This window comes from Sander vitreus, chromosome 7 (assembly GCF_031162955.1).
Source record: "Sander vitreus isolate 19-12246 chromosome 7, sanVit1, whole genome shotgun sequence".
In the NCBI taxonomy this organism is placed as follows: Eukaryota; Metazoa; Chordata; class Actinopteri; order Perciformes; family Percidae; genus Sander; species Sander vitreus.
Window position 1 is genome coordinate 13,903,014 of NC_135861.1, and position 18,229 is coordinate 13,921,242.

At 38.2% G+C, this 18,229-nt stretch overlaps 2 protein-coding genes across 2 annotated transcripts; both read left to right on the top strand.

The window, feature by feature from the left end:
* Window positions 1-278: 278 nt before the first annotated feature.
* Window positions 279-4,052, top strand: srm (spermidine synthase). Its single transcript, XM_078254746.1, has 8 exons — window positions 279-484; window positions 965-1,085; window positions 1,189-1,281; window positions 1,862-2,015; window positions 2,093-2,176; window positions 2,405-2,550; window positions 2,729-2,851; window positions 2,938-4,052. Exons 1-8 carry the CDS (start codon window positions 354-356, stop codon window positions 2,953-2,955), a joined length of 870 nt encoding a protein of 289 aa, XP_078110872.1. The 5' UTR covers window positions 279-353; the 3' UTR covers window positions 2,956-4,052.
* Window positions 4,053-7,159: 3,107 nt separating this feature from the next.
* Window positions 7,160-7,916, top strand: LOC144520275 (somatostatin-1B-like). Its single transcript, XM_078253943.1, has 2 exons — window positions 7,160-7,264; window positions 7,685-7,916. The coding sequence occupies exons 1-2, from the start codon at window positions 7,160-7,162 to the stop codon at window positions 7,910-7,912; spliced, it is 333 nt and encodes a 110-aa protein (XP_078110069.1). The 3' UTR covers window positions 7,913-7,916.
* Window positions 7,917-18,229: the final 10,313 nt, after the last annotated feature.

Below are 18,229 nucleotides of genomic sequence, written 5' to 3' on the forward strand. Positions count from 1 at the left end.
TTGGGCTGTTTGTCTCTAAAATAAACACATTGAAGAAGGCCTTATTTTAAAATAAAACCGCAGTACCACCGAGGTTTAGCTTCACGTGGGCTCCAGCCCAGACCCATGCAGCCACTGGGCTCTTGGGCGGTACGATGGGCGGTGCTGGTGATGTGAAGTCAAACAAACTATACACGAACCGGTTCATCCTGGCACCCCATTGGCTCGCATAATGGTAAATCACTGACGCCGGCAGAATCCCATTCGCTATATTATGAGGCATCAAGTTTAGCTGTCAAACGACGGTCAAGTGTCACACATTGCCACACTTACAAACACGTTAGTAGTATTATTTGTGGCCGTAGTCAGCTGTCATGGAGCACATAAAGGATGGGTGGTTTACGGAAACATGCACGCTATGGCCGGGGCAAGCGATGAGCCTTCAAGTGGAAGAGGTCCTCTACCACAAGAAATCCAAATTTCAAGATGTTATGGTTTTCAAGAGGTGAGTACTTTAGCTACAAAACTTGGCTAACGTTGCTAGCTGTTAGCGTCTACTAGCAGTGAATGAGCAACCTGAAGCTCGTGGGATCTTGAGAAGTTTATTCAGCTGGTAACGTTAGCTTCCCTGTGGGTTGTTATTACCTTTTGTAGGTGTAACAATGCGAGACTACCTTTGTCCAGAAACAGGCTTTAGCTCACAAACAAACTAGCTAGGTAGGTAGCGAAGTAATTACAGATAGGTAGCCAAGGTGGTAACGTAATTAAGTAGCTATAACTCTGGGTTGAAGGAGAGTAACGTTAACAGTAAACGTTACAGACAGGTCGGTCACGGTAACAATCTTTTATTTATTTATGTTCTCAAAGAACTGTAGTGATCGTGCAGTAGACAGCTGCTGCATCTTGGCGTAAGTTATGTACACATTCCGAGTTAGTCAGTTTAGCTTCAGCTTTCAAATGTGCCTCTCTTACTTTCACTTTTCAGTAAAACTTATGGGAATGTCTTGGTGCTGGATGGAGTGATCCAATGCACAGAGAGAGATGAGTTTGCCTATCAAGAGATGATTGCCAACCTTCCCCTGTGCAGTCACCCTTGCCCCAAGAAGGTATGTGAGATATATTGTTGGAAAATGAATGAATCTTTAGTATGTCTCAGGATGAGTCATGTTTCTTTGTCTTGACAGTCAGCCTGTTTCCATTGTTATACAGGTGCTGATTATTGGCGGTGGAGATGGTGGCGTGCTAAGGGAAGTGGTGAAGAATCCTCTGGTGGAATCGGTGGTTCTGTGTGAGATAGATGAGGTGGGAGCAACAAACCCCGACAAGGATTCTAGCTTCTCTATAGAGCAGGGATCTTCAACACGGGGTCCGGGACCCCTAAGGGGTCCTCAGAGTCAATGCAGGGGGGCTTCCAAATTAGTCTTAATTTTTGAAGTTTAAAAAAAAAAAAAAGTCTTAACATGAATCTAACATATTATTAGCAAATATAATTCCCCAATGATGATATGCTTACTGGCCTATAGTAGTCCCTAAAATAGCCATCCACATTCATGTTTTAACATTAAAACATGATTTATAAAACCATGCCAACAATTAAAAGGCTATTTTAATAGCTTAGTATTCTATGCACTAAAAAGGTATGTATAAAGGCTTTAGGCCGCCCTACACATTATTGTAGGCCCAGTTTAATATGTAACTCACTTTTATACAATATACATATAGTAGGGGGTCCCTGCTTCATCTCTCTTCCAGTTAAGGGGTCCTTGGATTAAAAAATGTTGAAGACCCCTGCTCTAGAGAGCTGTACTGATTACTGTTTTTTCCTAATACTGCACCTGAGTAATGCCTGCTCTTATCCCTGTTGATGTTGTCTGCTCTGTAGGATGTCATTAATGCATCCAAGAAGTTCCTCCCTGGGATGGCCAAAGGGTTTTACAGTCCCAAGCTCATCCTCCATGTTGGAGACGGCTTTGAATTCATGAAGAAGAACCAGGATGCCTTTGACATCATTATAACCGATTCCTCAGACCCTGTTGGTAGGTGCCGCTTTTTTTTTTAAATTGTTGAAACACCTTTTTTGCCAACTGTTAAAAAAGGCATATTTTTGTTGCAGGACCTGCTGAGAGTTTGTTCAAGGAGTCTTACTATCAACTGATGAAGGCAGCGTTGAGAAACGGTGGAATTCTTTGTTCCCAGGGTAACTTTATATTTCACCACAGTTTTTTGTTAAATGTTTGAGAAAGGCTGTTGAGTAATTTTAGTAAAGTGCTGAATTGAGTAAAAGTCATAACTATGCTACTAAATGACAATTCATCTGCTGCATCATCACAATTTTCCAACTACCTCCAGATGGAACGAATGTTTTAATAAAAGGCAGACAGGAAATGAACATGTCCTTTCTTCTGGGCTTGTGTCAATTTCACAGGAGAGTGTCAATGGCTCCATTTGGAGCTGATAAAGGAGATGCGAACCTTCTGCAAGACCCTATTCCCTGTGGTGGACTATGCCTACAGCACCATCCCGACGTATCCCAGTGGCCAAATTGGATTCATGCTCTGCAGTACAAATCCTGTAAGTGTGCTCGTCATTCTCCATTTCCCATCCGCCACACACCTGATTGTTGTCAGATTGCCTATAAATGCCAGTGGCGTATTGTAAAAACATTTTGTAGCACAAGAACTTGTCTGCTATTTCTTGGTGATTGGTAATGTCCATCAAATGACGAGGTGCTCCTTCACTTTTGAATTAGGAAACAAATTTCATGGAACCAATGAGAGCGCTGTCAAAAGAAGAAATGGAAAATATGAACCTTAGATATTACAACCCTGAAATTCACAAAGCATCATTTGTCCTGCCTGAGTTTGCAAAAAAGGTAAATGTTTCATTTTTTGAGTGCAATTCAAAACTGTTAACGCATATTTGCTACTTTTCACTCCGTATCTTCTTGACCATTGACAGGTACTCAATGAAGCATGACCAAAAACAACAGACCACTATGTTCAACCTCTAGCTGGCACTAACAGATCAACAACCTTGTTTTACGGCTTCTTCACCTCTCAACGTAGTTCAGCACCACTGAAGACAGTAGCCTCCTAAAGATTTTATGGCTGGGGGCACCTAATAATCAGTGGGTGGGAACGCACTGAGTGATACAGTGAAAGTGTTCGTTCCAATGTTTTCTTCCTTCCAGTCTTACACGCTCTTGGTGTTTTTATTTATTTTACTGATGTATGTGTTTTTTTTTTTTTTTTTTTTTTTTTTTTTTCATTTTTACTCTGTAATTGTCTTATCAGCATTTTGTGGAGAGCAATTTAATGGGCTGGGTTGAGTGGGAAGAGCATTGCCGTCAAATCTGACCTCACTCTGAAACTATGTACTGTCTATCGGATTCAATGCATCTACACATTATGTAATACATTACATACTACATAGAGGTTGTACATGTAATGTATTGCTGTACTTTTATTTGCAATATTTAATATCGGTTTGTGCTCATAGGAAAATACACAGTTGCCATCCTGTCATGACTGTATATTCAGAATACTAATGTGTCCTCTATACACATGAACCCTATAGTGCCTGAAATTGGTTGTTGTTGATTTAAAAAAAAAAAGAAGAAAAAAAAAAAAGACTTGTTATGTATCTATCAAAGTGTACCAGGCACATATAGTGGCCTAGAATAAAGCTCAAGTGTCAAAAGTTCAGAAAAGTGTCCCTTTTAAAAAACATCACCAATTTAACGTGAAATAAATCTGCTCAGCTTTGATTTATCAATTTGATATGGAATTATTTGTTACAGTATTAAAATGCAAATTAAGAAAACCTGTAAAATGGCACTGGAGCTTTGCAATGTGGGAAATTTAAATTCATTATGCAGTGATTAACTTGCTGTATTGGGTATTGACTACCGGTGGTAGGCTTGTACTGTGGTGAGCCTGTATGCTGAGTCATTACATGGTCAAACATCTTCAGTTACTACCTATTATAAGTCTACTTTGAAATGGTGTCATATACCTGAGCAATGAATTTGTGATTTTTATAAGAACTGTAATAAATTGGTAACATAAAATGGTTATGTGAGCTCTGTGTGCATTCAGCCACTACCAGTTTTACTCGGACATATGCTTCTGTATTGCACAAAATTACAACTTAATGCAGGACTACTTTGCTTTATTTTGTTCTGGTTTCTATATTTGACTGCAGGTAAATTATTCTGTGCTTGTTTCACTCCTGCTACAGGACAGTAGAAAAAGTTAGGTAATAATCTGTTCAAGGTCTCTATCCCCTAAACCTGTCTTTTTTTTATATATATATATAGCTAACCTTTACCAAGTGCAGCATAACTTTTCAACCAAATGCAGGTTAATATGTGATGTGTTTCAGCTGCTGTTCACTGAAACCAATGGTTAACCATAAAGTATTGTAGGTGCTGATGTGAACAACTGTAGTACCAGTGAGGTTCAAGTGCAGTTTCAGTATTTAGGCACAAGAGGGCAATCTTTAATCTGTTATGTATAGTTTCACATTGTAGAGCTATAAAGGAATGCATTTATATTATACTGTTCAAATTCACCAACTATATATTCAGAGAATATAACTTTGCATTTAAGGTTTCTTTGAATTTGAATGAAAAGCCCCTTGGCTCCATTAAATTGTTCAGATCAGTCAGTGTTTTGCAGTGCGAAGCATCACTGTTGCCCTCAGTTGCATCAACTCTAGTGATTGTAGACTTCAGCCCTCACTGCTTTTCTATTAAAATGTGACCAACCTGCGACAGTGCAGTACATTATTATCACACTGCCTTTATAGTGCGTTACAGTGGCTGTACCCAAGGATCTTTGTGTTCATGAGTGTCCACATACTGTAATATAGGAAACAGGAAGCGTCCACTGTCTTACATTGAGACCATTGAAGGGGTACCCATAAATATGTAATTTGATATGTATGTGTTTTAATGATAATATCACTGCAGTAACAGACTTTTGAAGACAGTGTATTACTTGTCTTTTTTTTTTTTTAACTATTATGTAAGTCAAATTTAAATGTTTTTCCAGTGCAGTAAGACAAATTTACCCACATATCCAGATTCACCTCTGTAATAGATAACACTCAACACATAATCCTGAGATGATATCTGAGCCAGTGTTCCTTTGTGATCCCTTTCAGAGAGCTGTCTAGTTGTTTCTGGAACTGGCTACGTGAAGTAGATGTAGTGAAAATGGAGACTTCCTCATAATCATCCACAATAAGATCTGGGAGCACCCAGACCTGTCGTCATGCTGACGTTTTTCCCAGTTTCAAGTCTCTTTCAGGTTGTACTGCAAATATTTATAAGGAGCCCAGCTGTTGTAGATTCTTCAAACACACTGAATTGCTAATATATAGGCGTTTCAGCAGTCAGCTAATCTTTGGCTGTGGGCCTTTTTGAGATCAGCAGTGTACAGAGAAAATACCTCAAACACTGTTTTGAAAGCACAACAAATCCCTTTCAACATATCAACCAAGGCGTACTAAAATATAAGCGCTGTATGTTCCCCGCCTGTTGCACCGTTTAAAGACGTTACAACAGTAAACCACATTCATGGTGCTATTTCAGTGATCTATCCTAAAGGGCAGATTCTCACTTGACAAGAGTGTATGTTTTATGCTGTAATCAACTCCCCATAATCAGTTTATCTCGTATAAACCAGTATGATTGGGTTTTGTAGTAGTTTAAGAGTAGCTCACACAAATCTTTTCTATGAACGACATTTAATGATGCTATCTAGCTACATACAAAGGCCACAATATTTAGAAACAAATGAGCCTTTATGGAAGCTGAAACATATGTTTTTGTATAACCTCCACATTATATCAGACAAATGCATACAAAATCATTTGTTGCCACACTGTACAAAGATGAGCAAAAACTGTAATGTATTCTGCTTCATTAATATTTAAGTTAATGCTATATAAATCATATGAACAGTGTCCAAAAAAGGCAATTTACTCTGAATGTGCACTTGTAGCCAGAAACCCAAACAGCTTAGTCTATAGTGTGAATGTAATTGAACTACAGCTACAGCCTATACTATATTTTCTTGGAATATACTGTGCTCTCACAGTCATTGTTACTTGCAAAATGAGAGTCCGGGCATTAATGTGACTTTTGTTTGTATAAGATGTAGTATAGTTTGTATTTGGTGGTATACTGGTGAAATCACTCATCCTTTTCCCGAAACCTGCCTACAGCTATCCTGAACCAAAGGCAATTGATTTGTGTTTAATTCAGACAAGCAAATAAAAATCAATTCAATTTAAATCACTAAACTGCCAACGTTAATTTAGACCAAAGTTAACCATCAACTCAACTGTATAGCACTAACTTGCTGAAGAACTGCTTCTTCATCTTCTTTTAACAACAATGTTTACTCCACTATATTGGTGGTGTGCATTTCCTGAAGGCACTTCTTCGGTCATGGTGAGTGTCAGACCGCTCAATTGTAATCTGCAGGTGTCATAGAGGCACTGTGACAGTAATCGGCTGTTGACAGAAGTACAGAGCCAAACACTCGGATGTCTAATGATAAGTCAGCTTGTAGTGTGGTGAGTTTGTATTTCTTTTAGGTTTTTTTCATTGCTGCTACAGGGAAATGTGATAATTTTATCTTGATTGTTAAGAACGGTTCGGCTATATCAACAGTTGATGAGTTGTGAGTAGTTAACATGTTGATGTCAAAACCTGCTTTTAGCCCAGTGATGGCGTTGACCTCTGCAGATGTTCCCAATTTGTCAAAAAGGTTAAGTGTTCAGCGATTCCATTTGTTCTGTCCTGAACCCTTCATCTCCCCTCCTCTTTCACACTCATGAACACATCCTTTCTTCCCCCACACACACCCCAACACACCCATACACCCTCCGTCATACACCCACCACCCTGTACGTCAGTGGCAGACAGGGGTAGAGGCGTATAAAAGAGTGAGGGACTTTGGAGGTAGAGCAGAAGAAACATCAGTGGTTTCCAAATCTTGTGACCAGCTGCCAGCAACTGCACTTCCTCCACCACTTTCCTCTGGATCTCTGAGCTGCTCAGACTCTCTGCTCAGCGTGTCTCTTTCTCAAACACACACTCACACACTCTTATCTCTGTGAGCCTCCTGTGACTGTAGCCCTGGTCCGTCACCTACACTCCTGCCACAGCATGCAGCTTCTGGTGGTGTTAGCAGCTCTCATGGGGGTTCTGTTCAGCGTTAGAGCAGCCGCTGTGCTCCCTGTGGAGGATAGGAGCTCCATCCATGTGGACAGGGTGAGGACTTTTTTTCCGATTTTTATCGTTCATATGTAGTTCATGGGGAATTTTCTCTTAACATCAACTGTTATTAATACTATTATTCATAGATTTGTCAATTCATTTGTTGGGAAAGATGTAATGATAATTATAACTTTCAAAAGAACGACCTAAATATCAAGATTGCTTGTGAAATAAACAAAAATAAATCTTGTGATAAGCCTGGATATGTCTAAAATATGCATTTTAAATAATTTTCAATATAAAGTTAATAGTCTTTAATTCATCCTGTTAATTCATACCGTCTTAAATGTGAAGTCAAAAAGAATAATACTTTAGACTTGAGCTAGCTATAAGATGTTAAATGTTCACATTTTCTAGATCTAGTCTCTTTAATAATATGTTTAATAATAATATATGTAATTGATTTTTGGTCAGGAGCTGAGCAAAGAGCGCAAGGAGCTGATTCTGAAGCTGGTCTCTGGCTTGTTGGATGGAGCTCTGGACACCAACATGTTGCCGGGGGAAGCTGCACTTATGGATCTTGAGGAACCGCTGGAGTCCCGTCTGGAGGAGAGGGCCGTCTACAACAGGCTATCACTGCCTCAGCGCGACCGCAAAGCCCCCTGTAAAAACTTCTTCTGGAAAACTTTCACCTCCTGCTAACAGTGCCGCAAAACACCCGGCTCTGCCTGCCTACTGTACTCCTTCCCTGCCAGCTCAACATGAACTGTAGTAGACCTCAGCTGTACATATCATCTACACCTGTCACACATGCGGCATCGATAGACTTCACTGACAGAGTGTGTCTGTTTGAATATTAATTTATGTATCTATTTATGTATACAATGTATGTATTTATGTATGTAACCGTTTCTTTCAGGGTCAGTAAAGCATGGATATAACATTTGAGATGGTAATCACAGTGAATTGCTTTTGTAAATTGTTCACAAATGAAAAGGTCATATTTTCCACCTGCTTCTACAATATAAATGCAAAGTCAGATTTCATGCAAAAATTGTGACTGTACTTTTATTGAGGACAAAAACATTTACTACACTTAAATTGTGGAAATATCAGGTATATATTTCTATATCTACTAAAAAACAAGTTGCTGTCGTAAATGGCACACTGCGAATACAGAAATCTTTCATTCATTTCATGAAAAGCCAGTTTGTGCAACAAAGCGCAGTTCATTACGTGGGTATCTTACTTATTCTGGTTTGTACTTGTTGCTGTATAACTGTCTTTCCAGTTTATTGGCAAAACAACATTATATTATACTTATTGCATAAGAAAACATTTAACATTCCAATTTAGAAACAAAATTGGAATAAAATTGCCACAATTAGATCTTTAAATTAAAAGCATAATACTGATTTCTAATTACAAACTATACAATTACTGTATTAAATCAAAATAATGATATTGTGCCTTAATGCTTTATAAATATAGATAAACATATACATATATTTAACCCAGCTTGGTGGTGAGAGTCTGCAATGTAAAAGAATTATACATGTCTTTGAACATGTTTTATCAGTAGCGAGACAGTGGTCCTTAATTAATTCATGGTCACAAGTTGAGGGAGACGCTTCAGTGAATTATCACAGATCATTAAATATGTCAGTAAGATAGGAAGGGATTAGTCAGAAGATTCCCCTGTATTCACTCATCGATGTCAGTAGTAGCAGCAGTTGAGTATGTGTAGTCTGGAAGGTATAAACCTGTTGAACAATAAAACAGTGAAAAAGTGTGTAGTGTTGATATGAATCTGACCTCACTGATAATAGTGAAAGCTAACAAACAAAGCTGTTGCATGTTCAGATAATGGAGTTTTTCCTTGTGTCACCCTATCAACTGGTTTTCGATTCTTGCTGGAAACAAGACTTTGCTTTGGCTACCGGCGGCCGGTCCTCAATCAGTCACACTACCACACACTCTCATAGTCGTTCGGCATGTATGACTATTGGGATATGTGTATCTTTTAACCACTTACAGAGTTGTGGAGTGGAGTAGGTGCTGGACACAATCAAGTATTGACTTTCAAGCTGGGCCCACAGTCCCAATTAGTGAACTGATGGATTTCATGTGGGAAATTACCAACCTAAAATACCCTGTGGTTTGAGCCCGTTCAAATAAGTAATGCTTTATATATATATATATATATATATATATATATATATATATATATATATATATATATGTGTGTGTGTGTGTGTGTGTGTGTGTGTGTGTGTGTGTGTATACAGAATATATATATATATATATATATATATATATATATATGTGTGTGTGTGTGTGTGTGTGTGTGTGTGCGTATACAGAATATATATATATATATATATATATATATATATATATATATATATATATATATATATATATATATATATAGTTGTGAATATATGGCCAATCACACCACTAAGCAAAAACAAACACTGCATTAAAATAGAGGACTACTGAATAATGGAAGCAAATAGCTGACAATTATGTCAATTGTCAATTAGCTGACGTTCAGTACATTATTGATTAATATATAACAAAACTAATATAAAACACACATACATTCTGGCACTTCTTTATTTTACACTAACTTCTTTGGCTCGATCTGAGAATTAAAATTAAAAATGTTTTTAAATTTCTTAGGTGTTGTAGGTTTTGGTATATAGTATAACAGCCATCCCTGCAGTGTTTATCAGGTCAAGCTGCATGTGCCATAAATGGAAAAACTAGCAAAGCAGAACTGAACCCAGATTGGATCTCAGAGCAAAAGGCGAGCTAATATTCACCTCGGCACGAAGATGATTATTTTGATTTTTTTATTGAGCTCTATATTAAAACTTGAGATGTAGCTGGTGTTCCTGTTAACATCAATGATTAGAAAATAGCTCACAATAGATCTGTAAAAACTAAATTATACAACCATCCCGTGGTGAATATTGTGTCGGATGTTTCCTGCCAGCAGTAATTTATCCCCATTGCTTAAAAGATGTTTGACACTGGGCAATAATCAAATGAAAGACTTATATTGAAAAAGGTGAATTCTTAAATAACCTACAATAATGTACCAGACATTGTAGAAATCCTACACATCCAGAGGAGAAGCAAAGCTCAGAGTAGTTTCCATACACTTTTATCAACTGGGTTTTTGTCTCATTATCTCCCTCAACAGGATGAATAGGAGATAATGGCTCATAAATGTGCTTGTTTCACCGGTGCCAAGACACGAGTTAACATAAATTCACAGTACAGATTTAATGACAGTCGAAACATTAAAGCCATGTGATGACATTTTCTCCTTTTATTGACAGTTACAGAGAAAAACCCTTGAATGATCCATCCTAGCTTTTATTGAACAAGGCTGCATAATCCCCTGAAAACACCATCTGATGGTGAGTTACAGTTCCACAGATTTCAAAGCGATGTAATTACATGGTTGCCTCGCATTTCGCTTACATCGCTTTAATGACACTGAATAGACAAAGGCTCCTGTGGGCTTACTTGATTACAGTTCATCATGCAGCATCTTTCGTTCTGACCTGCAGTGAAAAAAACCGTATCAAAATGACACATTCAGGTTCACGGCTTGTGGGAGAATAACTTAGACTAGAACAAAGGCAACGATGATTTTGATGAATAGTGAGAAATGTCAAACACAAAAGATGTTTATACCGGTACTCCTAAAAAAGCAGCATCTGATGCCAATCGGTATACCTGGGGCTGAGATTATAAACACAAAACAATTTGATGTCGGTAGAGGTGCTGTCCACTCCTGACTTTATGCCCTTGGGCTTAAATGAGCATGCAGTGGAGCAACATCAAAGCTGATGCCTGCAAGCAAAGCATTTTATTGGCTTTCCTTTTGATCTGAAGGAGGAGGGTAAGGAGTGCTCAGGCCTGACTGTGTAATTCAAATTTAAATTTGACTTCATATGTGCCAGTGTTGACAATTACAAAGACTTAGGTTTTGTTGGTGCTCTTCATAGGAGGAAAAACAACTTCAAAGTGAACCCACCGTGGTTAAATAAATGCAGAGAATAGTTGTAAACTTTTTGGAATGTGACTATATATGGTGTGATTTGTGCATGTTATGTATGCTTATGTATTTACGTATAGCTCATGATTTATGGCTATTTCATGGTGGAGATTATTATCTCTCAGTGCAAAAAAAGTCAGCATAAGTCATCTGGGGAATGACTTCTAATGATCAATATTACATTTGTAAATATATACAACCACAAATGAATATTAAGACAGTGTTTAAAAAGGACTGGTAGAAAACTAGTAAAGAAAAATATTATTTATAATATCAATCAATATATTTTTATATTATAAAAATCACTATGTGTAATATGAAAGGGGTCAGTAGTACATACAGACAAACCCACAGAGAATTATTATCCATCTATTTTTCATAGAGATGTTATCTACAAATACATATTATACTACATATTATACTATACTATGATTGTACCCTGCCTCACTGAATGCTACTTGATCACTGTGTTTGTCTGTGTTTGTGTTTCACGCATGTGTCAGAACTAATTTTCATCCTCCCACTGGTGAGAATTTAGAAACGGTTAACATCAAACGCTTCTCTAACCTGGCCTCGATCGGTCAAGACAGGCCAAATTAACACGCAGCGATCTACTAATGCTTCTGTGGAAAAGTGTGAACAGGCAGGTTGTATGGCGATCCCCCGCTGAAAGAAAAAAATGTCTCCTCTTTACAACAAACACCATCGACAAAGAGTTACATTATGCTGATAGAAACAAATATTTACATAAAAGAGACTGGAATGATCTTTCAATGAAATGTTTTACAGGTACTGCAGCTGATTGCTAATAGAATGTGTACTCAAAACACATACTGATTCAATGTGTACCAGAGTAAATTGGAAATAACCAGAGATGGAAGTTCTGTGCAGTCTGTAGACATGTACTTGTACTTTATTAACCCAGTGACTCTGGACACAGTGCCTGCAGCAGCCTTATTCATCTCTGTCAGCTAGGCTCAATTTGTTTAGTTATGACATTTTAGATTGTATTCAGAACACAGTATGGCTGACAAGCTGAGGCATTTTGAAGTCAAATAAAAAATGTTCTCGGGAAAGGACGTGCCCAGTAGGAATAATGGACCTGTCTCTCTGTGTATGCAGCAGGTTTGCATCACTCTGATGAGAGATCATTAGAACCTTTTCAGGGCATATTCTCTATTCAGTTGAACGTTTTATGATTCCATGTCTTCCTGCTGTTAAAATGTTGTTGCCACCTTATTTTTTTTTATCAAGATTTTAGCAAGTAAGTGTTAACAGAAAAACTGACAACCAGATGTCTCTGATTAAATGAGTTATGCTTTTCCAAGGCATCATAAAGAGCTACATCATCAGAATTAGGAAATCTTTGACCGCTCAATGATGCCCCATTGTGCCGGAGAAATGTATTCTATCACACATAACACACAGGCTAAAGTGTCCTCTGATGTATTTTTTCTCAAAGAGTTCTCCTGTTTGGGAGCACCGATGGGAATGGAGAGATTGTTTTCCCCAGCAGGGTCTAATGATGCCTGATGGCTTATTCAGCCACCCAGTGCCAGCGCTAAAAGCTGATCATTATAGGGCCCTCTGCTCTTTCAGTGGTAAAGCCGTGGCTCCGAAAATGAGCTGTCACTAGAGTGAGGAAGGGATGCAGCACGCCGGTCACGATAGTGACCCTGTTTATTCTGGATGCCACTACTTTGGGAAGCTGGGCAGGTTTATGGTGAGAAAGCAAAACACAAGATTTCAAACATTTAGTTAATGATGACCTTAAAATGCTTTAGGATGCAAACCACAGGTTACATTTATTGTAGCAAAGAGTAGCAATCTTATCAGTTTAATATAATATGTCTAAAACTATGGCTCATTAGTGTGCTGAAGAACAACTACCTCAAGTTTTCTTCACAGTGTAATTAGGACTACCAGTTAAAAGAATAAATATGAATAAAAACTGAAAATGTTTTGACTGGATTATCCCCAATGACTATGTTGAAAAAAAGACTACAGCCATGGTAGCGGCTTTGTGAGGTTTAACGTGTTTAGCACTTAACACAAGGTATAGCTGTCATTAGTTTTGAATGTCTCCACAAAATTTCATTGCAAGCGTGGCTAAAACCATGTACACAGTAAATGTAGTTATTATTTAGAAAATATTAGTCTATTAAAGTGGCCATATTATGCTCATTTTCAGGTTCATAATTGTAATTTGAGATTGTACCAGAATATGTTTACATGGTTTAATTTTCAAAAAACACCATATTTTTGTTGTACTGCACATTGCTGCAGAACCTCTTTTCACCCTGTGTCAGGTCTCTGTTATAGCTACAGAGTGAGACCTCGCAACTTCTGTAACATCTTTGTTGTCAGTCGCACATGCCCAGTAGCTAGGTAAGGATTACGTGAGCTAGCTAGCTGTTTGTGCAACTTCGGCCTGTGCAAGGCAGGATTAGCCGGGAGACTTCTTCTAAATGTGGGTGCAATTCCAACTTTGAGTGGAATACCTGCAGAACAGGGACATGTAAGTAGTTCTATACAATTTACTTTGTAGATTAGGGTAAATTTGTGTGTGTTGTAGCAGTGTTTTGCCATTGAGAACGAGCTAGCATGCTAACGGTTAGCCCCCTAGGCCCCTCGTTTTGGCTAGTGACGTAGAAAGCCATGCAGATTTTGAACAGCTCACCCAGAGACAGGCAGGACACATTCAGAAACCCGTATCTCACTCAAAACAGCATGGATGTTTTTTTTCAAAGTTTGTATGCATGTGGAAGCACCAGAGACACAAAATAACACCCCAAATCCCAGAAAAAGTGATCTTTTTCATAATATGGGCACTTTAAAACAAACTTCATTACACTTCACTTTGGCCTAAAATAATCTCTCTATTTTGGGTCTTTTTTAGTGTTCACTCAACAGGCACACAGGAAATGTGTGGAGCGAGAGATAGAGAGAGGGAGATGACATGCACCAGAGGATCCTGCATGGCCAGATTCTGAACATTGCAGTTACATGCTACACATTTTAGACCTCTATGCCACCATGACACCCTAGCCTAAAATAATCCTTTGTGAAAACACAAAACGTTTTTGTAACAGGAGCCAGTCTAACTATATATAAATATACAGGCCTATATTGCCAGTACAATATACCCATTTAAAACATCATCATTTATGAGACATAATGCTTTATATCTGTATAATATGCAGTTCATGACATCCTTCCCTTTTGAACCTTTCCATACTAATTTAGCCCAGTGGACTATAACCACTTTGATAAAATGCTGCATAGAAACAGTTATTTGCACAATACATATTGCATGTTTTAATTTTAAAAGTTTTAATCTAAACTCAATATTTCATCCACAAACCATCAAATGTGAGTCAAGTTAAGTAGCAAGTGTTTGATCAGAGGGGCAGAGGAATTGCGCTGCGAGGGTGGGGTTGTACGTTTGGTAGCAATGCAAAACATGTAAAGATTAATTGTTTTGTGCTTCGCTGACCAACTGAATGACTCTCTACACTGATAACTAATCACTTTATTTGTCTCAAGGTTGTGAAGACCAAATCTGAACTCCTTCAGGCTGTGAGCCTCAAGCCCAATTTCCACTGGAGTCATTATGGCTTAGAAAGTTAGAAAAATACTTACAGTTGTACAGTATTGATATAAGGATAGGGCTGGGCAATATATCAATGTTATATATCTAGCTTTATATTTCATCTTAGATTTTGGGTAAGTGTTGTCTTTTCCGGGTTTTAAAGGTTGCATTATGGTAAAGTGATGTAATTTTCTGAACTTACCTGACTTACTAGCTGTTTTATTATTTGCCTTTACCCACTTAGTTATTGTATCCACATTATTTGTGATTATTTATCAAGATTTTCATTGTGTTAATATTTTGTGAAAGCACCAAACGTCAACCCTATAGGGTAACGGTTAGGGTTAAAGCGTAACTCTCGCCAAAATGCAACCTAGGGTCTTTTTGTGAATGTACCCGAGTCAAACTTTTGTTTAAAAGCATAATTAGGACGGAAGCGTCACTTTTAAGATTTACCATATTTTCATTTTTTGGTCAAATGGCCTTTTGAATGGGAGTAAAAGGGGCATTTTTATGCTAGCCTCAAAATAGCTATTTTTAAAACACTAAGAAGGCTCGACACAACATGAAACTTTGCTCCAAGTATCACCAGGGTCTCTACACATGAACTTGAGCATTGAGAAGATTGTTTGTGTACCCAGAGTTTACTAAAAAGAACAACTCACCGTAGCTCTTGTTGTTTCCGGCTGCTACCACCTCGGCAGTCAAAACGAGTCGATATCAAAACAAGTAGCCACAGATTTAGTATATCCCTTGTGCACCGGTGTAGTTAAGGTGTAGAGCCCCTGGTGATACTTGGAGCAAAGTTTCATGTTGTGTCGAGCCTTCTTAGTGTTTTAAAAATAGCTATTTTGAGGCTAGCATAAAAGTGCCCCTATTACTCCCATTCAAAAGGCCATTTGACCGAAAAACAAAAATACGGTACATCTTAAAAGTGCCGCTTCCATCCTAAATATGCTTTTAAACGAAAGTTTGACTCGGGTACATTCACAAAAAGACCCTAGGTTGCATTTTGGCGAGAGTTACGCTTTAATCCCCTGGAATATCGCTGCAATATCAACATCGATGTATTTGGTCAGAAATATGGTGATATTTGATTCTTTCCATATTGCCCAGCTCTATCTAAAGATGAGTGAAGCTGATTAAAAATACAAATTGTGCTTAAAGAAAGAAACACTCAAGTCATATACATTGTCATAAAGCCCATATCTATAACTTTATATTGCTGAGTGCAGCTGTATTATAATCATTTAACGTCTATCAGAGTATCCATTGTGATATGGGGGTGAGAGTTGCAGTCGCAGTTCATTAGTTTGGCTTTGACACTAAGCGTCAGACTCATGACCAGGAGCCACTCATGTTGATAGTGTCATTAGAAGAATAGGACTGAAGGGACGGAGGAAAGCGTCACAAGATGGTATTGACTGTCTTGTTTGAGCACTCCAGTGTCTTGTATGATGTGTACAATATAGGTCTCTAATCACAAGGGTGACACTCCTGTGATTAGCTACCAGAACTGTCCGTGTTTGGCTGAGCCTTTGCACCTGTAATAGATTTGTTGCCACAGCAGCAGATGAGGATCTCAAGTAATATTATTTTCTCATATGTAGTGCTGCTTAAGACTATTTTAAGGACAACTGGGCCCCTTGTGGGATGGCAATACACCTGATTGCAGTTGCTCACACACACACACACACACACACACACACACACAAAATATCCTAAATGTTACCACAGCATTACGGGTGACAGTGATGGTTTTCATTTATTAATGGCATGTGAAGTCCTCACTGCCGCCGATGAAAGAGTCGTGCCATTACTCATATCGGAAATCCATGTTTAATGTTCAGGCTGACCATCATTTTTCTCAAGCCTAACAGACCCGAAAATGTTTAATCAATTGTACAAGAAATAACCCACCATTAATATTTCTACTGGAGTTATTGAGTCATGGCCTGTCAGTTATCTAGTTTCATATATATATATTTTAATATATGAGTCGATGTATTATGTTATCAAAAGAAATAATCCCTGCTGATCACTTGCAGATTTACCAAGAACCTAATAAGAGGTTTGTCATTTTTTTCTTTGAGGCATTCTCTAACTTGTGAAAGTTAAGTTGGGTGAGCAAGTTACAAATTCTCCCTTAGCCTTAAATTGTAATTCAGTAGTTTTGTAAAGGAGAGCTGTTTGAAACATAATGAAGGGAAATGCGCGGTGGCGCTGAGGCACCCTAATGAAGGAAAGGATTCAGGGCCGAGAGCAGCACCTGTGTGCCATTTCTCATCATTGCCTGTTCGTACCAACGTCACTGAATGCTTTACTGCCTTATGGCAGTCCACTGAATTGCTAAAGCTGGGGCCTGTTTGAATTAGCAAGGAAATGACCGTATTTGTTATCTGTGAAAAAGAGCCATGCCGGTGCCAAATCGAAAGAGTAATGGGCCTGACGTCAGGAATGAAATCCAGCACAAAAAGGCTCAACATCAATTCATCAGGAGACATTATTTATAATTAGCATCTGGGGATGCTGGGAACCAGGATGAGCAATAAATTATACACTGAACACTAGCGTTTGGGACATTTTGTAGTAAATGCAGCAGGTCTTGCACCCCTTAAAATATTTCCCCCCCAATAATTGTTTATGAATAGAGGTGTATTGGAACAATATTCCATACAAAATAACCACATTTACTAAAAAGTGGTGGTTTTTACAAAAACAATGTGCAGCATTCACCAGCATGCACCACCATCACTAAACAAGGCAATTTGTTTTAGAACTAAAAATAACAAAAAAGTCAAAATGTAATTTCTAAATAGAATTTCACAAGCCGAACAGTCTGGATTCATTGAGATTATATATTTGTAAATGTTGGCAATTTCCATTTATGGAAAATTTCAAATTGAATATCATGTTGTCAGATAATTTGGGCAGATTTCCCCCTGTGTATTCTCCTTGAACATTGATTGCGCCCACCAAGATGACAGCACAACACCAATAGCATTTTTTCTGTTTTTCTGTGCATTTTTACTTATGCCATTTTCTCTAAAACCACCCCTAAAGACAGCTCTCGCTGCTGAAAAACTTGCAGGAAATTGAAGCGAGTCTTTGGCAAGAAATCACTATGAGACATTTCCAGGTGTATTTAATGTATTCTCTGTGCCCACGCACAATAAGCAATAGCAATGCCAGTGTTAATGGAAACATTAAACTCTGGCATGCTCCCCACAGAACAAAGAAAAATATTAATATATATTGACGGCATTCAATCAATTCTGTGTCTTTTGGCTCGTGAACATCTGGCCTCGAGGCAGCAGCAGAGTGAGTTCCTGGAACGGCCAGAAGCGACATT

What these genes read in the sequence shown, in the direction of transcription:
- srm (XM_078254746.1), top strand. Translation starts at nt 354, where the DNA reads ATGGAGCACATAAAGGATGGGTGGTTTACGGAAACATGCACGCTATGG. An exon ending in GATGTTATGGTTTTCAAGAG is followed by an intron (nt 485 to 964) that starts GTGAGTACTTTA and finishes TTCACTTTTCAG; the next exon opens with TAAAACTTATGGGAATGTCT. An exon ending in TTCTGTGTGAGATAGATGAG is followed by an intron (nt 1,282 to 1,861) that starts GTGGGAGCAACA and finishes TCTGCTCTGTAG; the next exon opens with GATGTCATTAATGCATCCAA.
- LOC144520275 (XM_078253943.1), top strand. Translation starts at nt 7,160, where the DNA reads ATGCAGCTTCTGGTGGTGTTAGCAGCTCTCATGGGGGTTCTGTTCAGC. An exon ending in GCTCCATCCATGTGGACAGG is followed by an intron (nt 7,265 to 7,684) that starts GTGAGGACTTTT and finishes ATTTTTGGTCAG; the next exon opens with GAGCTGAGCAAAGAGCGCAA.